The sequence below is a fragment of the Hemibagrus wyckioides genome, linkage group LG05 (genome assembly GCF_019097595.1).
Source record: "Hemibagrus wyckioides isolate EC202008001 linkage group LG05, SWU_Hwy_1.0, whole genome shotgun sequence".
Taxonomy (NCBI): domain Eukaryota; kingdom Metazoa; phylum Chordata; class Actinopteri; order Siluriformes; family Bagridae; genus Hemibagrus; species Hemibagrus wyckioides.
In genome coordinates, this window is record NC_080714.1 from 11,147,847 (window position 1) to 11,170,580 (window position 22,734).

General features: G+C 36.6%; 1 protein-coding gene across 1 annotated transcript; it reads right to left on the reverse strand.

Moving 5' to 3' along the window:
* Window positions 1-1,562: 1,562 nt before the first annotated feature.
* map3k12 (mitogen-activated protein kinase kinase kinase 12) lies at window positions 1,563-21,539 on the reverse strand. The gene is made up of 14 exons (XM_058388803.1): window positions 21,280-21,539; window positions 18,904-19,410; window positions 18,356-18,539; window positions 16,819-17,010; window positions 15,057-15,215; window positions 14,707-14,865; window positions 14,029-14,137; window positions 13,811-13,920; window positions 12,746-12,862; window positions 12,008-12,127; window positions 9,198-9,870; window positions 9,017-9,084; window positions 7,974-8,259; window positions 1,563-6,295 (listed from the first exon to the last, which is right to left on the reverse strand). The coding sequence occupies exons 2-14, from the start codon at window positions 19,316-19,318 to the stop codon at window positions 6,179-6,181; spliced, it is 2,709 nt and encodes a 902-aa protein (XP_058244786.1). The 5' UTR covers window positions 19,319-19,410; window positions 21,280-21,539; the 3' UTR covers window positions 1,563-6,178.
* Window positions 21,540-22,734: the final 1,195 nt, after the last annotated feature.

The window sequence follows — 22,734 nt, forward strand, 5'->3', positions numbered from 1 at the left end:
TTAGGACATAGGTTTTAAGTTTTTAATGCACCCCCTTCAAAACACATCCCACAATTATGCACCCAAAAAACCCAATAATTCATTTTGTGAACATACCCAGAATCCCGTTTGCATTCCCAGAGTAGAAGCCTAAAACGTTTTTTTGACAATGGTTCTAGACAACTGAACAAAGATCATTTCTCTTGATCTTCCATATTTTTATATAACATATATCAGTACTGCTATCTGAACTCATGTAATCACTGAATTTGGAATATAAAATGTAAATATGTGCCATGTCACTAAAGGTCTGACTTAGCAGGATCTCCAGATTTATGGCAGAGGCAAACTACATTATATATCCAACAGACGTTGGATATAGCTCAATTTAGGGTCAGTGCCCTTTCATAAAAATGAGTCTGATGTTAATAGCTGAGGCTACACTTGTTTCACAAATCTATTGATCTAACCTTTTCTTAAAATGTAAAGGAAAGAAAATCACATAGAACCAGACTGCTTGAATTTTGCACATTCATATATTGAGTTAGTTGTTTCCACATGTCTGCATGATTACAGTGTGTTTCAACAAGGAAATCTGATAGATCAGGTAGAGAAAAGAAAGAAAGTGCATCTCATTTGAGCAATACATCCTGTCATATAAAGAGCAAAAAGGGGAGGTAGGTAGCCTCAGTCTACTTTTCGTAGTAAAAGCAGTACCCTATTTACTGAGTCTTGCAAACAATGCATTCTTCAAACTCTCTATTAAAACCTCTTTTGCAGTTTGGAATAATTATCTGTCAAAACATCTACATATTGCATATTGTGCCATATTTACAGACAGGAACCTTGAACAAGGGTTTGTGGGGTTGTTCTTGATTTTGGCTCTTTTGCATCTTTATTCAATGAGATTAAACAAAAATGGAAGAAAGTGTAGTCTTCAGATTGTCTCTTAAGAGAAGAACAGGCCATGGGTGAAAGCATATACATTGACTTTCTCTGGAATAGTGTACATACCTTTTTGGTCTTTAAATTTTAAAAATTCGACCTACTTGCTTTTGAATTGTGTCATTTAATATTTATATTTTGATTTTATATATATATATATATATATATATATATATATATATATATATATATATATATATATATACTAATATGTATATAATGTTTAGCCAACTTTTACCTTTCAACATTTTGATTATTAGAAATAATTGAAAACAACATACAGCTATCAGGCTTGAATGCAATTGAATAGGGTCCCAGCTGTAAAGATACGCATTCATAGAAAGAAAAGCTTAGCTATTCATTATCCAGAAGTCAAACATAATGTTTAATTTTTATTTTCAAAGCACCATATAACTACCTTGTGTTTCCACAGTACAGTGCTGAGTACAGTTAGCACTGAGTAATCATTATGAGCTTTCACCCATGGCCAGTGTTCAAGTTCAGTTGTACAAAATTGCAGAATGATACTGGAAACATAAACAGATCTCATAATGCCACCTATTCCATAATTTTACATTATACAATGGTGGGAAACCTTAAGATTATAATCACAAATCTTAAGAATACTTTTTAACCAGTGCCAAGAAAACTGCCCCATAGTGATTTATTAATATATCTGCATTTACATCAATAATGTCACTTAAATATTATTTTCGCTATATATGTACATTGGTCAACATGATTACTGAGTTAAAACAAGCTTGAGAAAAAGGATTCTCATCAAACCTAAGTTCAGCACCCATACCACCTGAAGTAGATATAAAGTTTTGCCTGATGTCTAGTTATTATCTAAGTGATTTTCTTCCTTTTTTTAAACCAAAGATGGTTATCCAGGATCAAATCAAGTGCTTATTAGAGTGGATAGATATCTGCACAGAATCTCAGGACTTTGTGGGAAAAAAAGTTTTTTTTTATATAATAAAAAAAGTATTATTTTATATAACAAACAAACAAACAAACAAACAAATTAATTAATTAATTAATAATCAATGAGTAAAATAAATATGACAGTGACCAACACATCTTTTTGTTTGTTTGTTTTGTTCATAGCTCCAATCTGGAAAAGAAAAATCCTCCTAAATGTTTTTGTTTGTATCTTTAAATCAATACAAGGAGAATTTTTCATTGAAAAAAAGAAGAAAAAAAGGTTTTAGACTGATTTGACCCTAGGATAACAGACATCATCAAATCACAATTGTTCTTAATTTTGTTTCCATTTTCCTGATTGGACCTTGGAGTCACATTTTATGGAACACTTTGTACATGGTGGCTTTTGAACAGTTAGTTGTTAATAATCCAACTCCCAACGTACTACCGTCCTACACCATTTAGCCCGAATATCTAATCCTCTGCTCTCACTACATCTTCAGAAGACCCTGATTAACTGAGTCAGGTGTGTTAGATAAGCTTGGAAAAGAACTTTGTATGACGGTACAACTCCAGGAGGTGGAATTATTTCTAAAGGAAAAACTCATGACAGTCCCCCATATGTTGTGCTGACTTGAAACATATTCAAAGGATATTCTACAAAAGCTACACACATTCTGCATTTTTTTGATCTACATCCTTTGCTCCTGACCTAAACCCATCTGTCACTAAACATTAATTTTAGTGTCATGAGAAGGTGATAAGTTAGTGGACATTAACATTCTATTATATAAAGTGCCTACAAGCAACACAAGGCTATTACACACATTCAAGGTAAAAAAAAAAGGAAAGATTTCTCTTAAATTTATAAAAACAATGAATTCAAAATGAAATCGCTTACAAACAGACTTCATGCATTTTGTTCATTATACCTCTCAAAACTATGAAGTTAAAATCCTCATACATCCAAAAAATTTTTTGTTTTGTTTTACACCATGGTTTTTTTTACAGGAAGTACAGAAAATAAAAGTGTCATCTTCCGAATATTTGTAATGTACATATTGCATGTCCCTATTAAAGGAAAAAAATCTTAAGATCAGGAGGCAATACGAAGATGAAAAATATCTGAATGTTAATTCAATGTTGCTCCTTAGTTAAGATTCTGAAATGACACTTAAGTGATTCAGTGATTAACTGAATGTTGATTCAGTTTGGTGAACGTTATCATGCTTGCATTCTTGTATTAGATTTGCCATGTTTCCTGTCTATCATTAGTTAGTTGGCCAGATACCAATACCATCTTGTTGTGAATAAATCCAATCCTCAATTCCCAAATTATCTATTTTTATTTAAATTTCATTCAAAAAATGTGTTCTAAATATCTGTAAATTTTCCGTGGCAATTTCCTGGGCCCCATTCTTTATAGATTGTTCGTGATAAGCCATGCTTTTCTATCATAAGCATATATCATGTAAGAAATTCATATTTCATGTCAAAATTCATGTGAATTCACAAAGACAAGTCAAGGGCAAAATTTTTTAAACTTTGAAAATCTCTCATGCTGTCTCAGTTAGTATCATTCAGAAAACTGGCAAAGAACTCTGCTTTAGAAATGACAAAAGCAAGAGCTTTAGTCCTATATGAATATGACGGAGGTTCCATAAATCTTATAGCCTAAAGTGTGCTTTGCTTTTTCCCTCTAGTGGAACGGGTCAAAAATACTAGCGTGAAACTGTAACTTAACATAAAAGTTTTGTACATTGCTATATCTATGTTAAGGTTAGGCTAGGGTTAAGTTTAGAGCTGTGTTAGGAAAAGCATATTACAAATAATTTTGACAACTATAATGGAAGCACATGACCAGAAAGGAATTCTAGAGGAAAATTTGAGATACTAGGGCCATCTAATATCTAAGAATCTAAAACAACTCCAATCTATAAACCATAAATACTGCTTTACAGCAGAAATAAAAAATCAAGGCCTACTCAACTCATGAAACAAGCAGTAGCTGTGCTGATGACTTGTCTAACTCCTAGCCTACACTTGGACAAAATTGTTATCATGTGTGCTGTGAAAAGTAAAAAGTAAAAAAAAAAAGTAGCTAGCCATGTTAGTGTGTTCTATGAATAAAACATTACTGGGTTAGGTTAAGCATCTAAAAAAAATTTAGACATAAGGTAGCTGACAATAGCAAAGGTCATTTCTTGCATCCGCATTCAATCCAACTGTTCTAAATGCTAAAGGAAAAAAGCAAACAAAATAATATTGACAAACAATACAGCACTACTCAGACAGAGAATTGTTCAGCCTCAAGGGTTTTTTTTTTTTTTTTAGCTCTTTCATTTTTCAGAGCAATTTATTTGAAATAATTGTATACTGGATGATTCAACTGCAATAGCACAAGAACTAGAATATTCTGACATTCCAATTGGACAATAACTGGCAAAGATGATATCAACAAAGCCAAGATGTAAGGACAGTTCAGTATTAAATGTAGTGTTCATGTGAACACAGTTCAATTGTGGGGTGCTGCAATGATAATCTCTTTTATTTAGAGCAGTAATTAGTGCATTGCCTAGCAAACTAAAACAATATTTCTGCTAGGAATAACTACAACTTAACTGAATAACTACCTCCTGCTGATCCACTCATTAAAGATAGAACTGTAGTCCAGAACTCTGATGGAAGTTTTCATTTAAAGAAACATTGGGCCTCATTTATTAATGTGCATGCAAGCATTTCACTTGAAAATAGTTTGCATTTACACTAGCAAAGTGATATCACCGAAAGTCCAGTTTGGAAAAACATTAGAATTTGTGTAAGGAGACTACTGTGTACCTTGATTAAGTTGGAGTGAGTTTTTTTTTTTGTATGGATTATGCTGTATAGTTTAAATAGTTTAAATAGACAATTTATGTCAATTGCACGAAATTCTGTGAAACTCACTTGTTTTATATTACCTTAATGAAAGTCAAAAAAAATAAATGAATTTCAAATGAGATAAACCAGTCAATTAGAACGAAAGTAATGCTACCCTAAGAGAAGAGGAAGTGTGTGTCTATAGAAGGTGCTGCCTTGGCTGAGCTGCATTATAGGACAGAGGTGCTCTTTTCACATTTGGTCATTTTGTCATTCAGCTCTCTATGAGCTTTGCCTTTCATCAGGTTTTGTGGACATAACTCAGCTGTGTTGGCAGCAGGCATAGTAATTTAAGGGTAATTATGCATGCGGACATGAACAGCAAAAGAAAATCAGCGTTACCAAAACTTTTGTAACTCTGACAGGATTTTTTTAGTTTGGCATACAAGAACTTATACACACAACTTTAAATGATTCATAAATGAGGCCCAAAGTCAGAGACGGTGAGGGATATATGTTGAAGACTTGGAAACAGATGCTAAATAGGATTATTTGTGTTTATGTGCGTGTTGTAGTGAGTGAGCTAAAAAAAATTTTTGCCACTCCTGGTAAAAAGCATTGATATTTCTAGCTAATAAAGGTGTATTCTGCATGGAACACTTTGTTTTGTTCTATAACTCTAATATATTATTTGCTTTGCTTGTTCTTGCCTGCTTAGTTTCAAACATTCCTTCCTGCACTCTTTAATTCCCACACCAATCCCACAGAGTAACCTTAGATCACTATCAAATCTCAGTGGTTGAAATGAAGCAGTAATTATTTCAGACAGGAATAGACATGTATAGGGGATGTAGATATGACGATGACAGTATGTGTTATTATAATGCCTCCAGATAATAAGAGTCAGCACCTTTCATAATCATTATCTATGGAAAAGTGTGTAGCCCTATTTTTGTTGAAGACATAAATGAGTTCAAGTATAATAGGTATATGTAAGTACAACTACAGATAAGACTGTAATTTATTTCAAGCTTTATGAGTATGTGTTGGAGCTGATTAGTAAACGGAAGGAACACCTGTAACCTTGAACTTGCTTTGAGTAACCAAATTAAAATTTTTCAGATTATTTCAAATTATTCCAAATTCTAATTGATATGTGAGCCATGTACAAAGAATGGGGCCCTGGTCTTTGGAATCTCATTGACATCATGACAAGCTTGTAAAAGTATGTTCTTAAAATGGCTAATATTTGCTTTTTTTTCTTTAATTAATTGATTCTGCATCACCAGTTTGTTACAGGCCCAAATATAGGCAATTTCATGGTGTTTGTGTAAAAGTGTATGTCTGGTGTATCAGGTGTTTTAGTGATACTACAAATGAGGAAGTGTGCTGGTAGGTGTTGTGGTGAATATATATATACAATATTTACAAATGCACAGGGCTGGGTGTTTTTGTATGCACATGTTTGTTAGTTCTGAGGACCCTGACCCCAGCCTCCTGCACTTGGGGGGCGACTTGGTTCTCCACTCCCCGATTGGTCGAGCTCAGCACTGTCACAATCTGAATCTTCACACAACGCCCGGGTCTGGCAGGGGGACACAAAGATACAATTTTTATATGATTTTAAAACCATCTGCTCTGTGCATTTCTTTTTAATAATGATAATGTTTGAAAAAACAAGTCCAAAAGTTGAAGGCTAAGAAAGCAAAAGGAGGTCTGTTTAGCTAGTAATCATCGGTTTGATTACGTTCACAAATGTTACAAATACTGTATGAATAATGCTATATAATAAATCTCCTTTAACAATTATGTCAGTTTACATGTGAGTATTTCCATAACAATATCAATTCATTATAATATTGCAGGACAGTACGCATTATAATATCAAAGTGGTCCTCGGCTGATTCAGACATCAAAATGAATTCACATTTGTTTGTTCATTCTATAAAATAATTAGCACTGAAATTTACAAATTGCAATGTAATTAGTGTATGAATTAATGGTCTCCAGATATTTATATTTTTCTTTTCATATTATCTCAGGTTAATGAAAACGCATTTTTTTTGCATTCATAGTAAACTAAAATGATTGCTATCTTTAATATTTTCATATATACATTATTATGATTATTATGATGATTATTATTATTATGTGGTCCAGCAGCAGGATCCTATGTTCTCACCGCTGTGACCCAGGTTTGATTCCTGGACAAGGAACCAACCCAGCCACTGAGGGGTAAATTCTCAGTGCTGGTCCCAAGCCTGGACAAAATGGGAGGGTTGCGTCAGAAAGGTCATCTAGTGTACGACCTGCGCCAAAGTAAATATGTAGATTGAATCATCCGCTGTGGCGACCCCAAACATGAAGTCGCCAAAGGACATAAACAACAACAATGTTGTTATTGTTATTATTTGTGTGAAATAATGCGAATTTTATTGTTATCCTTGAAAGATTCTTTAAAAAGGTTTTTTATCTGTTGTTGTCGTTGACAAGACCAGACCAGATTTACCATGTCTATAAAAATAGTTTGGAAGGTTTACAATAAGAAAAAAAACCCTCCTTCCTATGAACAACCCACACAGTGCTGCAGCTATTGCAAGTATTATTAGACCTGCAAATGGGATCATGTGTTGTGGCCAGATGAGATAAAGCTCAAACATTTTGCCCATGAAAATCATTAGCATGTTGTTAGGATACTGGGAACTGCATATAAAGATACAGCATCTGATATGCACTGGGAAATATTAAATGTTCGTGCTTTTCTGCATATATGGTTTCATGTGAAGGTTAATGGCTTCATGCATTTTGCCAAATACCAGGATCATTTAGCACAAAGCTGGTTTCATTATAAAGTAGAACTTACAAAAAGATAAATCTTAAGCATCCAAATCAAACAGAAATGGGGATGCTGGAAATCTCTTGCATTGAGCAGTGAGGAAACCCCCATAGAAGGGAGAACAAGCAAACTCCACATACACAGAGGGAGGAGGCAGAGCCAGAGCTGCAATGCAAACAGGCTAATCAAGTGATCATGCCTCACTATTTACACAAAACTTTGTATGATGAAGTCATCAAATCATTCCACATGCTGCATTTTAGGCATTTTCACAAGGAACAAGTAACACTTAGTCATGTAACAGATTAAGTGATTAGTGAGGGTTCCTGAATTTTTAAACAATTGATAGTGACATCATAAAGCCCCCATAAATACATGTACTTCATCTTGAGATCATTCATATCGTGGGTGGATCTTAAATTTTCACCTCTAAAATGTTTTGTTCCAGATCAAAATTTGCTCTCTCCTGTTCAAGAGCAGCAGCCTCCCTCTCTGAGATTGCAGGGTCTGTGATGTCAGCGGGGATCTCAGAGCCCTGTGAGATGAGATCATCACTTCGATCGTCCAGCCGTTCATCTGTATTAGTGCTGACCACATCTGGTGTGCCGCTGTGAGAGTGGTCAGTGGTATGGCCTTCCTCTCCATCCGAGACAGACAAATTCTCTGAGCTGAAGGTGGACACCGACTGGCACTTGGATATACTAGTTGGCCGTCTGAAGACAAGGCAGACATGTCAGGAAACTAATCATTAAAAAATCTGACGTCAGAATGTTAAGATAATAGTACTTTTACTGTGGATTAGATACTTTCATTACACAATAGAACCCATATCATGTAAATCCTTACAGATTCTACCAGAATGACTGGTAAATGATTACACTCAAATGCAAATTTTTTCTTTATTGTACTGACAACCACATGGCTTAATTGCTTTAATTTCTTCAGTGAATATGAAAATAATTACTTTTAATGACACACCTGCACTACAGCGATCACATAATTTTCATAAATTAATTAAATATATTATGTATTGCCCATTTTAGCTTAAGTGTAAAAAGGTGAGAACCCTTGTGATATTTTACAAGAAGCTTTTACACTTTACATTCATCGATTATTCTTTAAAATTGTCCACCTAGCTTACTTACTTACTAGCTTACTACCAATGGGAGTGAAGACAGTAGAGCACACACTGCTACTCCTTTATTTGTTATGATATGATGCTTATATACAAATGCTTTTCCTCCAGTATGTTTCACTTTAGTAGAAAGAAAGCGATTTGTTGTCACATGGAATGTTAGTTATGCCACTGGCTGCTAAACGTTATTAACTTTGGCAAGCAATGGTAGGACAGCCTAGTGGTGACTTCATAGTATAGTGACCGGCAACTTTGCTGTAGTGTGAACATCACTGTATATGTGAAAATAGCATTAGTGTTTTCATTTACAAAGCCATGAATATGCTTTCACTTACCGTCTCCTTGGCAGTTCCACTTCACTATCTACTTCTCCTTCCTCTTCCTCTGAAGACACGCCACGGCGCTGTGTGACACAATGTACACAAACTTTCATTTATTTTCTTACTATTCAGCTGATTAGTATACATTAGCCTATAGTTAAGCATGTGTGAGAAAGAGTAAGAGGAAGTGACACACCTGCTTGCGGGTAATAGCTGCTCTGTAAAGTATAGCTGATGGAGTCAAATGACTGCCACTGGCTCCCCTTGGCAATCGCACTGCCCCAGCTCCTTCCTCCCTTTCCTCCCCAAGAGAGTGTCCCCGTCCCACAGCCACACCTCTTGCGCAACAGGGTGAATCTGGACTGCTTGAGAATGGGAGCGATGCAGCATCCTCACTTGCTGTGTCGCTTCGTGGCGGAGTTTCATCCAATCCCACAGCGGCTTCAGCCACACCTCGGACTCCGCTAACAAGCCCTTCACACACGCTTAGACTTCCAGCCCCACCACTGGCTCCACCCTCAGCTCCATGGGTGGAGCAAAGCAGGTCTGGGCTGGAGGAGGACAGTTTAAGTGGGGGTGTTTCCAGCTGGCTTCCTCTTGAAGCAGTGCCCACTGTCTGATCGGTTGCTGGAGAACCAATGGGCACTGCACTGGGCGCCGCTTCTCTCTCTCTTGTGGAGGTACCAGCGGAGTGTTTGGGCCCCGAGAGATCACCACTGCTTCCTCGCCCCCCCCTGCGATGCCGTGTTTTAACCCTCCGGGCACGACTTGGTGAAGTGGAGGTCCGATTAGCACAAGAAGGAACTGTCACTTGCACCACACCAGGGTCCATTTTAGGGAGGATGACCTCTGATCTTAGGAGGTCAGGTCTGTGTATGAAAAAATAAAGAAGTAAAGAAGTTTTAAACAAATAGCCATTACAATTTTATTATGCAATCGGTCAATAACTGAAGTCCAAACTTTGAGGATAAGATACAACATATTGCTTTAACTGATCTGCTAGAAGTGTGTGGGTGTGTGTGGGACTTTTTTTTATTTCATCCCTGCATGAAGTTTGACCACTCCTTCCTGCTCCATAATCAAGAGACAAAAAGCCACTACATTTGCTCACCTGTGATATACACCAAAGCAATCAGGCCAATCATGTTCTAAACCACTAAGCCATATTAAACCTATTATGATCCAGAGAAACATTTGAATTAATGAACACGGTATATATGAGCATGCTAGCAACCCACCATGCATAACATTTTCCTATTTTAAAGAATGTGGCCTTTTTTTTTGATTCTGCAAGCTTCAAAACTAATCGCCCACTCCCGCCTGCAATACAGGCAACAACTGCCTGTTCCTGTGATGTTTTTGTTTTGACAGGATTTCTATGAAGCTGCTTTGTGACAATGTCTCATTTTAAAAGTGCTATACAAATAAAACTGAACTGAACTGAAGATTACAAAGACACAGAATGTCCTAAATGTTCTATGGAAAAACTGTGACAATTATATACAGTTTCACATAGGAAACATATGAACAAATGTATTCATAAATTGTTTGTAAGAGTGTGTACACACAGAACAATTATATGGACTATGGCATCAAGTGTAAAATAGCTTATTTTTTAATTATAGCTTAACTTCAGTTGTGCACATTTTGTGAAACCTAGTAATTTCATAATAGTGTCATTAATAAAACACGAATTACTAAAACATTTTTAATATGGAAAAAAGGTTAAACACATTCTATATCTATTTACATAAATACTGTAGGCAAACTAGCTGTTCAATTAAGACAAATGAAAAGCTATAAGGAAGGAGAATATTAAGATCTGTGTAAATAAGTTGACTGAGCTTGCATTAGGTTACTGGAACATTTAGCTTTAATTAAGGAACCCTCTTCCCCTTTTTACAGAGGGCTAAGGCCCCAAGAATCAATAATAATAATAATAATAATAATAATAATAATAATAATAATAATAATAATAATAATAGAACAAGGAACAAATAATTGTTCTTCCATCAAACAATGTAGACCTTCATCTACATTTAGCAAAATTGTTGCCAAGCAACACTCAGATGCAGCAACATACTAATTATAAACGGTTCATCTTTGGTTAGTAGGTGGTGTTAATACCTTTTAGCTTGATATCAATCACCATTACTGAAAGAGGAAGTGGTTCATCATATGTCTCAGATGCATATTTGACCATGTAACTAACAAAAACAAGTAGTCTGGTGTATTATTGTATGTTAACGCACTGGCAAACTGTATACTCTATTTTTCCCCCCACATGAATTGGATTATTAGAATAACAAATGTAAAATGCAGCTCTTCAATTTCTCACTCATTAAGTTTAACGTGTTTCCTTTCTTTTTTTATCTTCCCCATCCTGTCCATCTCTTTCAATCACTCATCAACACTTGCCCTATAAATCAAATTTCTGGATATTTTTAAGCAATTTATTTGATGTAGTAATGCTGATGTAATGATGTCACATGTGTAAAGAGTAATTTATGATGGCTTTGAGTGTGGTTCAGCCAGTCACAAACAAGAACCAGAACGATTCATTTTATAAAGATCTTTTTTGTCATGACAAACCATTTTCATTTCACACTATTGTACATGTTTAGAAATTTGTCTTTAGATTTTGGATAGTTATTTTTATTGATATAAACCTGAATCTAAATATCTTAAGTCTGCCTATGAAAAATTCCTTTTCTTTCACCTCTTTATGGGGTTTTGTGAACATCACCAACTGTAATTCAGTTTTGCCATAAAATCTTTTTGCATGTGTGCCATTTATCACTATACACTTGTGAGTACAAAGCTCCATTGCCAGCATTGCTCCACTCCAGGTATTCAACACAATATTAACAGGATTAATTCAGGGCTAAGTTCATGTCTTCAAGTTGGAAACTTCAATTACAATCAAAAACACAAATCTCAAAGACACATAAAGCACAAAATGTCTCAAGAGAACAAAGAAATCCCTCTACATTCAGCAGCACTCACCTCTTGCCATGCGATGGAAGCTTTTGGGGTACATTCCTCTTCTTAATGAGTTTATCCACTGTGTTTGAAGGATGGTGTTTGAACAGCCCAGGATATTTCTTATCCAGGCATTGCTCCCTTCTGTAAACACAGTTGTGTATTTTTATGGGTTGGGAGAAAATGAACCATATGGCATAACCATATTGATTATGCCAGAACATTTATTACATTTAATTATTATTATTGTTGTTTCTCAGAAACCATCATGCCAACATTTAAGTTAGAAAGGTACCAGATTTGTGAAAGATTTTTTTTTTTACATTATGGTACTGTGACATATGCTCAAATTTTGTCTTTGTGTTTTTTTTTAGGTATTATGATCTAAAAACCCATCACAGGGCAAAACTGCACACACTCTCACACTCCCAATCAAAAACTACACACAATTTAGAGATGCCAATCAGCCTAAAACTCATGTCTTTAAATTGGTGGATGAAACTGGAGATCCCAGAGAAAACCCCTAAATCACATGCATACTCTATTCCCACAGGGCGGAGGCAGGACTCAAACCCCCAACCCCAGAGGTGTGAGGCAAAAGCATTAACCACCATGATCCCCTGATACCATCCACACCCATCAATAATCATGCATCTAAAGTTTACTAATACTTGTTCCATATTACATATATTTAATGATGTCCACTTATGATGTACTTAATATAGAAATAATGTGTGTGTGTGTGTGTGTGTGTTCTTTTACCTAAGCAGTTCTTTTTCTTTCAGCTCTAGCTGTAGCATAACAGCACTCAGTTCCATATAAAGGTTGTTGGCTCTTTCCAGCTTCCTCTCATAATGCTCTCTGATGTCAAGGGCATGTCTGTTTTGAAACACATTTGAAATTTTACTCAGTTGAGCATTTAAAAAAAATAATAAAATAGCTCAGAGAAAAATTGGATTATTTGGAAATGAGCCCCTCATTTAAGGTGTTTCTCTGGAACATAGTTTTGGCCTATTGGAAGCAGAAGTAACCCAAAGAAAGTGCTCATGGACATGAAGAGTACATGAGAAATTTCATACAGACAGCAGCTCGAGTGCCACCTGTCCTATTCATTAGTAATAATAGTTTATACATTTTATATTATTCACATATTTATTCAATATTTTATTCACTTATAAATATGGTTCACAGACGGAGCATCCCAAATTGCAAAAAGGTTTATTTTAAGTACCTGCATTTATTCAACTGAAAAAACTAAGTGTGGAATGTCGGACACTTTACACACTCGATGCCTGCAGCGTTGCTTATTAGTGGAAGAGGGGTGGGGCTACCAAGTGCTGATGCTGGATGAGAAATATTTTCAAGATGGCTTACAACACTCCACTGGAGAAGACATCTTGAAAATGTTTTTTTAAATTAACCAATGTGATTTTTTAACATTTTAAAAATTCACCACTTTTGATAAAGCTAACAATGTCACATCCAGTGTACATTTGACATCATTTTCCAGTGATTAGGAAGCTTATGTCTCTGGTTAATAAAAAAGTTAGCTTACCACTGGAGACAATACAACCCTTCTAAAACATATACTCTAGATGGTAGAGTACATTGTGTATAGTGTAAGCATAGTGTAAGAGCATAGCATGTAGTATATCATTTAGCACCCATCTAGAGTCTTCTGCCCTATGACTGTGATAATGAACACTGATTAAACAAAAGCACTCCTGATTCCCTGATTCAGCAATAACCATAAGATCTTGATGGTAGTGGTAGAATGGAATAGGATTTTAAAATGAATTTGATGTTTGCTGTTGCCATGGTACTGACCTGAGCTCTTCACGGCGACGGTTAATGAGCTCTTCATCTAGCCGGTGCAGACATGTTCCCTCAGACTTGATCTTCTCAAAATGCTGTTTGACCTCCTCACGCCATTCAGCCTATACCCACCATGTGTACAATGAAGCAGATGCAGCAACACAGAAAGGATCTTTTATTGCTAATGAAACAGGTACATTTATATCTGCATGCTTGCATGGGTGTGTTACCTGTGATTTGAAGTAGGTCTCCTGTGGTGTGGATAGCACATCAGCTGAGGCAATGTCCAGGTGCAGCAGAATCTGTCTGAATGATGGCCTATTTCTGGGCTTGCAATTCCTGCACATATGTCACCGTTAGCATAGACTTTACTTAGCTTTACTTTGATTTTTATTTACATTCTCACTACTGGATAAATGCCACAGCTGGATGGAGCCTTTGCATGTAGACATACCAATGCACAAAATGACTAATAGACAGTAAATGTAATAACAGTTTCAGTCTAACAAACTATTGCTAGAATTACAATGTCATGTCATGAACACAGATAAAAAAAACTACTTAATTTATACTAAATATCAGCACTCTTGGAAAACCATTTTTCTAATTATTGGACCAAAACTGCTGTGTCTATATAACTGTTGAATAATAACATTAATTCAAATTTGGTCATTTTTCCTGTCTTTGAAATTCTCCCAAAATCCTAGCCTTTCAGTTCTCTGTTACACAGTTACACAAGGAGTGTCACTTATTTACGTAGCTATTAACAAAACCATTGTGAAGGAGAAGGGCTCACTTTATTGGTCCATTTCATTTAGAAAATTGCATGCTCCAGAATCAGTAAATGGAGATCATAGGAAATGAATCTGCAACTCTCAGATGTTCTCTATCATTTTGATCACACTCACCAGCATTGTTTTAAGAGGATCTTAAAGCCGTCAGGGCAGCTTTCTGGCAGAGGCAGCTGCAAGCTGTTGTTGCCCACTCCCCAGATAATAGCTGAAGAGTCCACATCTTTGTAGGGGATTTCACCTGTAAGCATCTCCCAGAGAACCACCCCAAATGACCTGGAGGAAAGAGAAAAGAGAAATATAAGTATATATATATATATATATATATGTGTGTGTGTGTGTGTGTGTGTGTGTGTAGTACTCACTCATAGTCTCATTCACCCCACTCCATCATTTACTGTCACACTATTTAACTGACCCACACTCACTCGGCCATGTTTTTAAAAAAAAGTGCCAATAATGCTCACCATATATCCACTTTCTCTGAGACAGGTTCATTTCTTATAACTTCTGGTGCCATCCAAGCCACGGTGCCGGCGAAGGACATTTTTGTGCTTTTATCTCTCAACTCCTTTGATGTGCCAAAATCTGAGATCTTCACTAGGTCATCATGGGTAATCAGCATACTAACAGAAATAAAACCAGACAAGATAGGATGTGAGCAAATCTTGTAAAGGGCATGTTTTTGATTGCTGCTCCCATGTCAAACATGTGCCAGGAAATGTGTGTGCAAATGTCTTCATGAATAAAATGCAACCCAATATGCTTGGAGTCTATAAATCAGTGTTTCTACACATTACTACATCACAATGTTACAGTATTAATAACAATAATAACTGTGCAACAGATTCTGTGTTTTAGACTATTCACACTATTCAGACCACACTGGACACATTTGTAAATAGGAATCTGTGTTTTTAGTCACCAATTTCCCATACTTATCACTTGATTTAACTGACAGATGCACAGTCTTTACAATGATAATTTATCATCACTGTGTAGCATTGAGTTGCCTGAGACAAATGAGAATGCATGTCCATACTCAAATATACAGTATCTAGGATTGGCTCCTAAGTGGGGCAAGTCAAAGAGAGCATAATTTGCCATACTCTTAGGGAGGGAGGTGTTGCATACTTTTTCTTTGTTATTAATCATAGTTACACTAACCAATCATAGGTGTCTGTGAGCTCATGGATTTAGAAGTGGGCACTTTGTGTTATGCCCACTCATGTTGTCATATATATATATATATATATAATATAAGGAATATATATATATATATATATTCCTCAGAGCATTTGTGAAAATGTTTTGCAGTTATCCTGCTGAAAGAGACAATTGCCAGTAGGGAATACTGTTTGCCATGAAAGGGTGTACATGGTCTGCACGAATGTTTAGGTAGATGGTGCATGTCAAAGTAACATTTACATGAATGTCAGGCCATCTTTTTCCATTGCTCCATGGTCCAGTTCTGATGCTCAAGTGCTCATTGTATGTGTTCAATGGTGAACATGGGTCAGCATGAACACTCTGACTGGCCTGCAGCTACACAGCTGCATATGCAGCAAGCTGTGATGCATTGTGCGTTCTGACACTTTTCTTACATAACCAACATTAACTTTTCCAGCAATATGTACTATAATTGCTCTTATGAGGTATTAGATAAGACAGGCTAGCCTTCACTACCTACACACATCAGTGAGCCTTGGGCACCCTTGACCTAGTCACTGGTTCAATGATTGTCCTTCCTTGGACCACTTTTGGCAGGTACTAACCACTGCATACCAGGAAACACCCCACAAGACCTGCAATTTTGGAGATGTTCTAACCCAGTCATCTAGCCATAACAATTTAGCCCTTCTCAAAGGTACTCAGATCTTTACACTTGCCCAGTTTTCCTGCTTCCAAGACATCGACTTCATCAACAGAACTGACTGCTTACCTACTGCCTAATCTCACCCCTTGACAGGTGCTACTGAACGAAATAATCAATGTTATTCACTTTACCTATCAGTGGTTTTAATGTAACATATAACTGATCGATGTACGCATATATGGGATTCAATGACATATTTTTGTCCAAATACAAAAATATGTTTCATATGTTCTTCATCCTACCAAGCATGGGCAGCATAACGAGCACATATAGCAGCCAGCAACAGTCTCTGGATTTTTATGCATAGTATTAAAATGTCCTGAGGTAACTAAAGCAATATATATAGAACTTACTTGGGTGATTTGAGGTCTCTGTGAATGATCTTGTGCAGGTGAAGGTAGTTCATGCCACCTGCAATACCCATGGCCCAGTCAACAAGCAGTGATGGTGTGATCTTTCTCCCTGCTCGTAAAACCTCATACAGCTGCCCCTGTGCACAGTACTCCATGATAATGCAGTAACATGGAGCTTGTGTGCACACACCCCTAAAACACATACACAAACACAGATATGCATAAAAACTATACAGGTTTTTCACAGCCATTTATTCATTGACAATGAAAGCAGTTGTTCAAATTCTTGTGCAATCTTGTGCAGACGTTTAATGAACACAACTGAATCAAAATCCTAATTACTGTGCAAAAACCTGCTAGCATGTTTCCTATAAACATATATACAGTGCTGTTCTAAAGTCTTGGACAAACAGTCTTCTTAATTCATGCTCCTCTATGAAATATACATCTAAAATATAACATTTTAGAGCTATAAGAAATCCTCAAAAAGAGAGGGAAAAAAAAAAGAAAACATCAAATATTCTACAAATAATTTGTACGCTAGTAAAGAAAAAATGATAATATGTAAGGATATTATGACCCCTTTTTAGATAAAAAAAAAAAAGAAGAAGAATATCTGGTATTGTGACAAGTGTGATAGTCAATGCCTACAAACTACAAAAGGTCTCCAAGCCACATGAATTTATCAATCAGTCAATTTCATTATAAAATTATTAAAACTGAAACATTGTGTACTTGAAAAAATGGATACATTTTTCAAAATTAAAAAAAAACTATTTACTGTGATTTATGTAAGACAGAAACTTTTCCCTCACTTTTTTTAAAGCATCAATACTTTGCAGTTGTAGACTTTTGTACTTTATCAAAACAATATATAATATTTAGTGTTTAGTTCTATATAATCTTTTATGTACATTTCTATATTTTGTGTAGAATTGTAAGAAATGTGTATCATTTTTTATTATGTCCAAAAAGCATAGACAAAGCACAGACTACATTGCCAAGATCAAGAAACTAAAACCCGAAAAACTACACAGCTCTAAGACTCCAACAAATCATAATCTGGCAAAAACTAACACAACTATTTCTGTATCTTGATGAGTACATCAAGTTACATCATCTGTTAAAAGACTGTTAAAAGAAAGAATGAATATCACTTTTTACCCCTATAAATGTAAAATACCATACATTTTCATTGAATGTAGAGTAAATGACATCTACCCATCTATTCTGTTTTCAATAAAAAATATCATTGAACAAATAATGCTGTATTGACATTTATTGCTCTTCCTCATTCCCATTATCCACAACAGATGAAATGTTTCATAAAAAGTATTTTAAAAAATTCCCCAGAACCACTTTGCAGTCAACATAACACTGTTCAAGATTCTCTAATTGTAATTGCTTTTTGCTGTAACACTGCTTTACATTATCTATAACAGAATCAGAAGTACATGCCTACATGCTTAGATCTACATTAAGCCAGTAAAAACGTTACGGAAACAAACAATACACACAATCTGATTTGTTTACTTACTTGAATGTGATGATGTTGGGGTGCTTAAGCTTACGCAGGTGCTTGATCTCGGTTTCCTTGATGTCTCTTACTTTCTTCACGGCCACTTCTTCACCATGGAACTTGCCCAGGAACACTGCTCCCTGAGCCCCACTGCCCACCCACTGGAGCTCTGAGATCTCCTCAAAGGGCACCTCCCAGGACTCTGAGGAAACCATTTTTATGCTAATATATTACTTTTGCCCAAATAATGACTACTGAAAACCTGGAGTGCAGCTCAGACTTAGTATAAGAGTTTGAAGAACTGTTTGTATTTGCTTTAATTTTGGAAATAGCAATAAATATCTAGGTCTGCATTAACCTGATGGACTTCTCAAGGCACTTTCAGAAACTGATGCATAAATGTAAAAATGTTTCCATTAAAAAAGCCTACTCATGAAAATTCAGCAACAGAAATCCATAAAGTTTATTATTTCATTCATTAGGTTAAGGCAGTAGCTTAAATAAAACTAAAGCAATCAAAGTTTTGACCAGCCAAACAATCATGTGAGTTCACATGATTCACTCACCTTCCTGGCTCTGCTTATTTTCAGTTGAGTATGCTTTGCCAATCATGGTCCACACCGGCTTCAGGCAACCAAAAAGTCCCTCCAGAAAGCCTCCTCCACCTGCCTGCAGCCTGAAGCTCTCCGACTGGTTGCGCATAGCTCCCCCTTCAGCTCCACCTTCATGCAGCTTTAGCACACTGTTGGAGAACTGTGCAGGGTCATCACTAGGAGTGGGAGTGTTGCCTCGTGTGTGGGTCCCATCCCCGACAGGATCAATGGACAATACGTTGCGCAGGACACACTGTGTGGGGGTGAGTTCAGTATCCGGGGTACATGCAGCCACATCAGAGTCTGGCCGTCTAAATGGAGTGTCAGAAATTGGGGTACTGAATCCCGATAGGGAGGGGGAGGGACACTGCTCATGGACACAAGCCATGGGCAGCCACACTCATCTAAGAAACCCCAAAATTTGGAGCCCTTATTGTTGACACGAAAGGGCTAAAACACTGGTGTTTGATGTCAAAATACCTGGAAAAAGAAATGAGACAATCAGTGGAGTGACTAAAGGGACAAAAATACTATTTGTGAAGTTAGTTGGCATGGTTTTAAGTGCTGTCGTGGGTATTCTGTTGTGCTCTACTTGTCATCAGACTTAAACATTACTCATGTCCTCTGTACAGTTTTCCTGTATTCTCTTGAACATTAAGATTTGGAAGCAGAATATTTTGCCCAAAATTTTATACATACACTATATGGCCAAAGGCATCTGGACACCTGGCTATCACAACCATATGTAGGCCTTCTCCAAACTTTTGCCACAAAGATGGAAGCCAAAATTTTTAGGACATTTTGTATGCAATAGCATCACAATTTCCTTTACTGGAACAAAGGGTCCCAAACTTATTCCAGCATGACAATGCCACTGCAAAGCAAGCCCAATAATATGGTTTGCCAGAGTGAAAGAACTCAAGTCTTGATCTCAACCTCATTGAACACTTTTTGGATGTACTGGAACACTGACTGCACCCCATAGCTCTTCACCCAACATCATTGCCTGACCTCACTAATACTCTTGTAGCTAAATGAGCACAAATCCCCAGATATACTGAAAAATGTTGTAACAGCAAAGAGGGACTAAATCTGGAATGCAATATTCAGAAAGCATATGTGATATGATGGTTGATCATCTACAAACTTTTGGTCATATAGTGTATATGATTTCATATGGCTTCAAGATTGTTTCATGATAACACAACCCATTACTATCACAAACTACCACAAAGACAAAAAAAGGTCTGAAAAATACATGAATGTAAACGGAAATACAAAACTGTGCAGGAAGCCTACAGGACTAGAGTTGCTAATAATAATAATAATAATAATAATAATAATAATAATAATAATAATAATAATAATAATAATAATAACAGTCTGTATGTTTTTTATTTAATTAAATCCGATGCCGTGGCTATATTATCACTATATTATCAATAAAATCTTTTGTAATGTCTATATAATATTTATAATCGTAATCATAATAACAGTTGTAAGAATGTGACATTAGGTGTAGCTCTGACACCAGGCTCACCAGTTAGTTTAATCGACAGCTCATTTTTATAGTGTCAGAATTAGACCAGCTCATTTATTGCTCCATGAAGAAGAATCATGCGCTACATGGTTCTGCATCATTCAGTCCTCTGAACGCTACGGTGTTTCCGTACGATGCTCCAAACCCACGAGGCTACGTAAAAACCGTGCGTACGTCATTTCAACAATCTGATTAAATAACCACAATCAACAATCAAGGACAGTAAGCTAGACAATGCTCTTTCTTCAGTGCCGCGAGTGTAGTGGATTACAGACATAAACAGTAGCTTACACACCTTCATATCACATGATGTGGCCTGTGTGTGCGTGTGCGCGCGCGTGTGTGTTTTGACACTAAATGTTTCCCGCAGCGCTAACAACGACGCTGTGATTTGGCACCATCGCTGTCCACTTTACGTCTACGCCAAAACAATACCTCAGTAAATGAGCTCGCGTTGTGTAATCGCGAATTTGCGTAAAACGGTAGGGAAAAAAAACAAAAACAAAACACCTTCACCAACCACAAGCCTTAATGGCCAACGTGAGATCATTCAGCCATGCGCTCCAGAGCCAGCGCAAAGTGCCGCAATGTCTGTTGAGAACATGCACGCATGCGCGCACGCACACACACACACACACACACACACACACACACATTTTATCGTAAAATTTTCAAAACGTTCCCATCGTATTCGCTCACGTTTCACAGTCATGCTTCAATGCATTACGCCGTTCTGTTAATCCGAGTGAAGCACGGACGAGACGCGGTGCTGTACTGATAGTTTCGGTTGTTCGCGAATAAAACATTACCGTATCTCACGAGCTTGGTGTTGTCGCGTTGTCAAGTGAGGGGTGGGATTAGATTTTTTTTTCTCTACTCAGATCCCGGCTGCAGCGTCGTTTCTCTCTGTGTATCTTCTCTGCTTGCCTTCTCCCCTTTTTTTCTAAGGAGCCCGCGTGAGTGCAGCCGAGTCAAAATGAGTCCCATCGGGCAAACGGGGCCTCGTCGATCAAGCTGAGGAGAAAAGGGGGAATGAGCTGTCCGGTGCTGAAGCTGACGTCACACCGCCGCGTCACTCCCGCGAGGGGGCGCAATGACGCTCGAGCCAAAATGGTGCCTTAATCCAAGCAGCGCTGAAATGGTTCTAGTCTTCAGGGTTGCCAGGTTTCATTCACATTAAGCATTATGATTACTATTCATAACCAGCCCAAACACGAGCCTAATTCCAATGTAAATCCTAAACTTTAAAACTGGCTACTACTGCAAAATATATTCTAATACGTAAAAATTATATTATACAATATTTTTATCAAAGCAAAATTAAAAACTTGAAACTCACCTAACTAATCCTTTCACCAAAATCCTAAGGCACCTAATATTCATTCCTTTTCAGTAATCACTTTCTCCTATTCAAGATCCAGAGCCTATCCTGTGAATACTGAGTATATTTAATTACCATTCAATTTTCCTCTGACCTCACTTATTAACAATGTTGTTTGTTTTTTCACCATTCTGTGTAAACTCTAGGCACTCTTGTATGTTGTATGTAGGTGATTATCCGTTTCTTAAATATTCAAACCAATCCATATGGCACCAACATCCATGCCACATTTAAAGTAACAGAAATCACACTTTTCCCCCCATCATGACTATGACGTACATAACTACATCTGTTACAGCTAAGAGAGGAAAAGGGAGGATTATGGAGTGGACAATGTCCATTCATCAGAAATGCACCACAGTGACCTTGTTTCCTAAGCAAAGGCTGTAAAAAAGAAATGAAATATACCTTTCTTTTCCAATGGAGGATATTTTGCTCTACTTTCATTATTTATTTATTTATTTTTTTTTTTTTAAATATATGTGATCTGCAAATTTTGTTCTAACCTGACATACAGGGTTAATAACATTAGCCCCTCTGTCCTGCACTGTGAAAAGCTATGATTACTTCCATTGTTCAGTGCAACCCTTTCATAGGCCTGGGGAACACATAAACCCCATTAACCAGCAATGTATGAGCAATGAGAATTTGGAAGAAATTAACAAATAGAATAGAATAGAATAGAATAGAATAAACTTTATTTAAACAATTTAAAGAAATACAAAAAACACTTAAACTGTACAAGGAATTCCTATGAAACCCACATGGACAGAGGGAAAACATGTGAAACTCCTCACAAACAGCAATTCAAGCTCAAAATCAAATGGGCTTCTTGGTGTAACAGGCTATGTTTAACCTAACGTATGCATACTTGAATGTTACT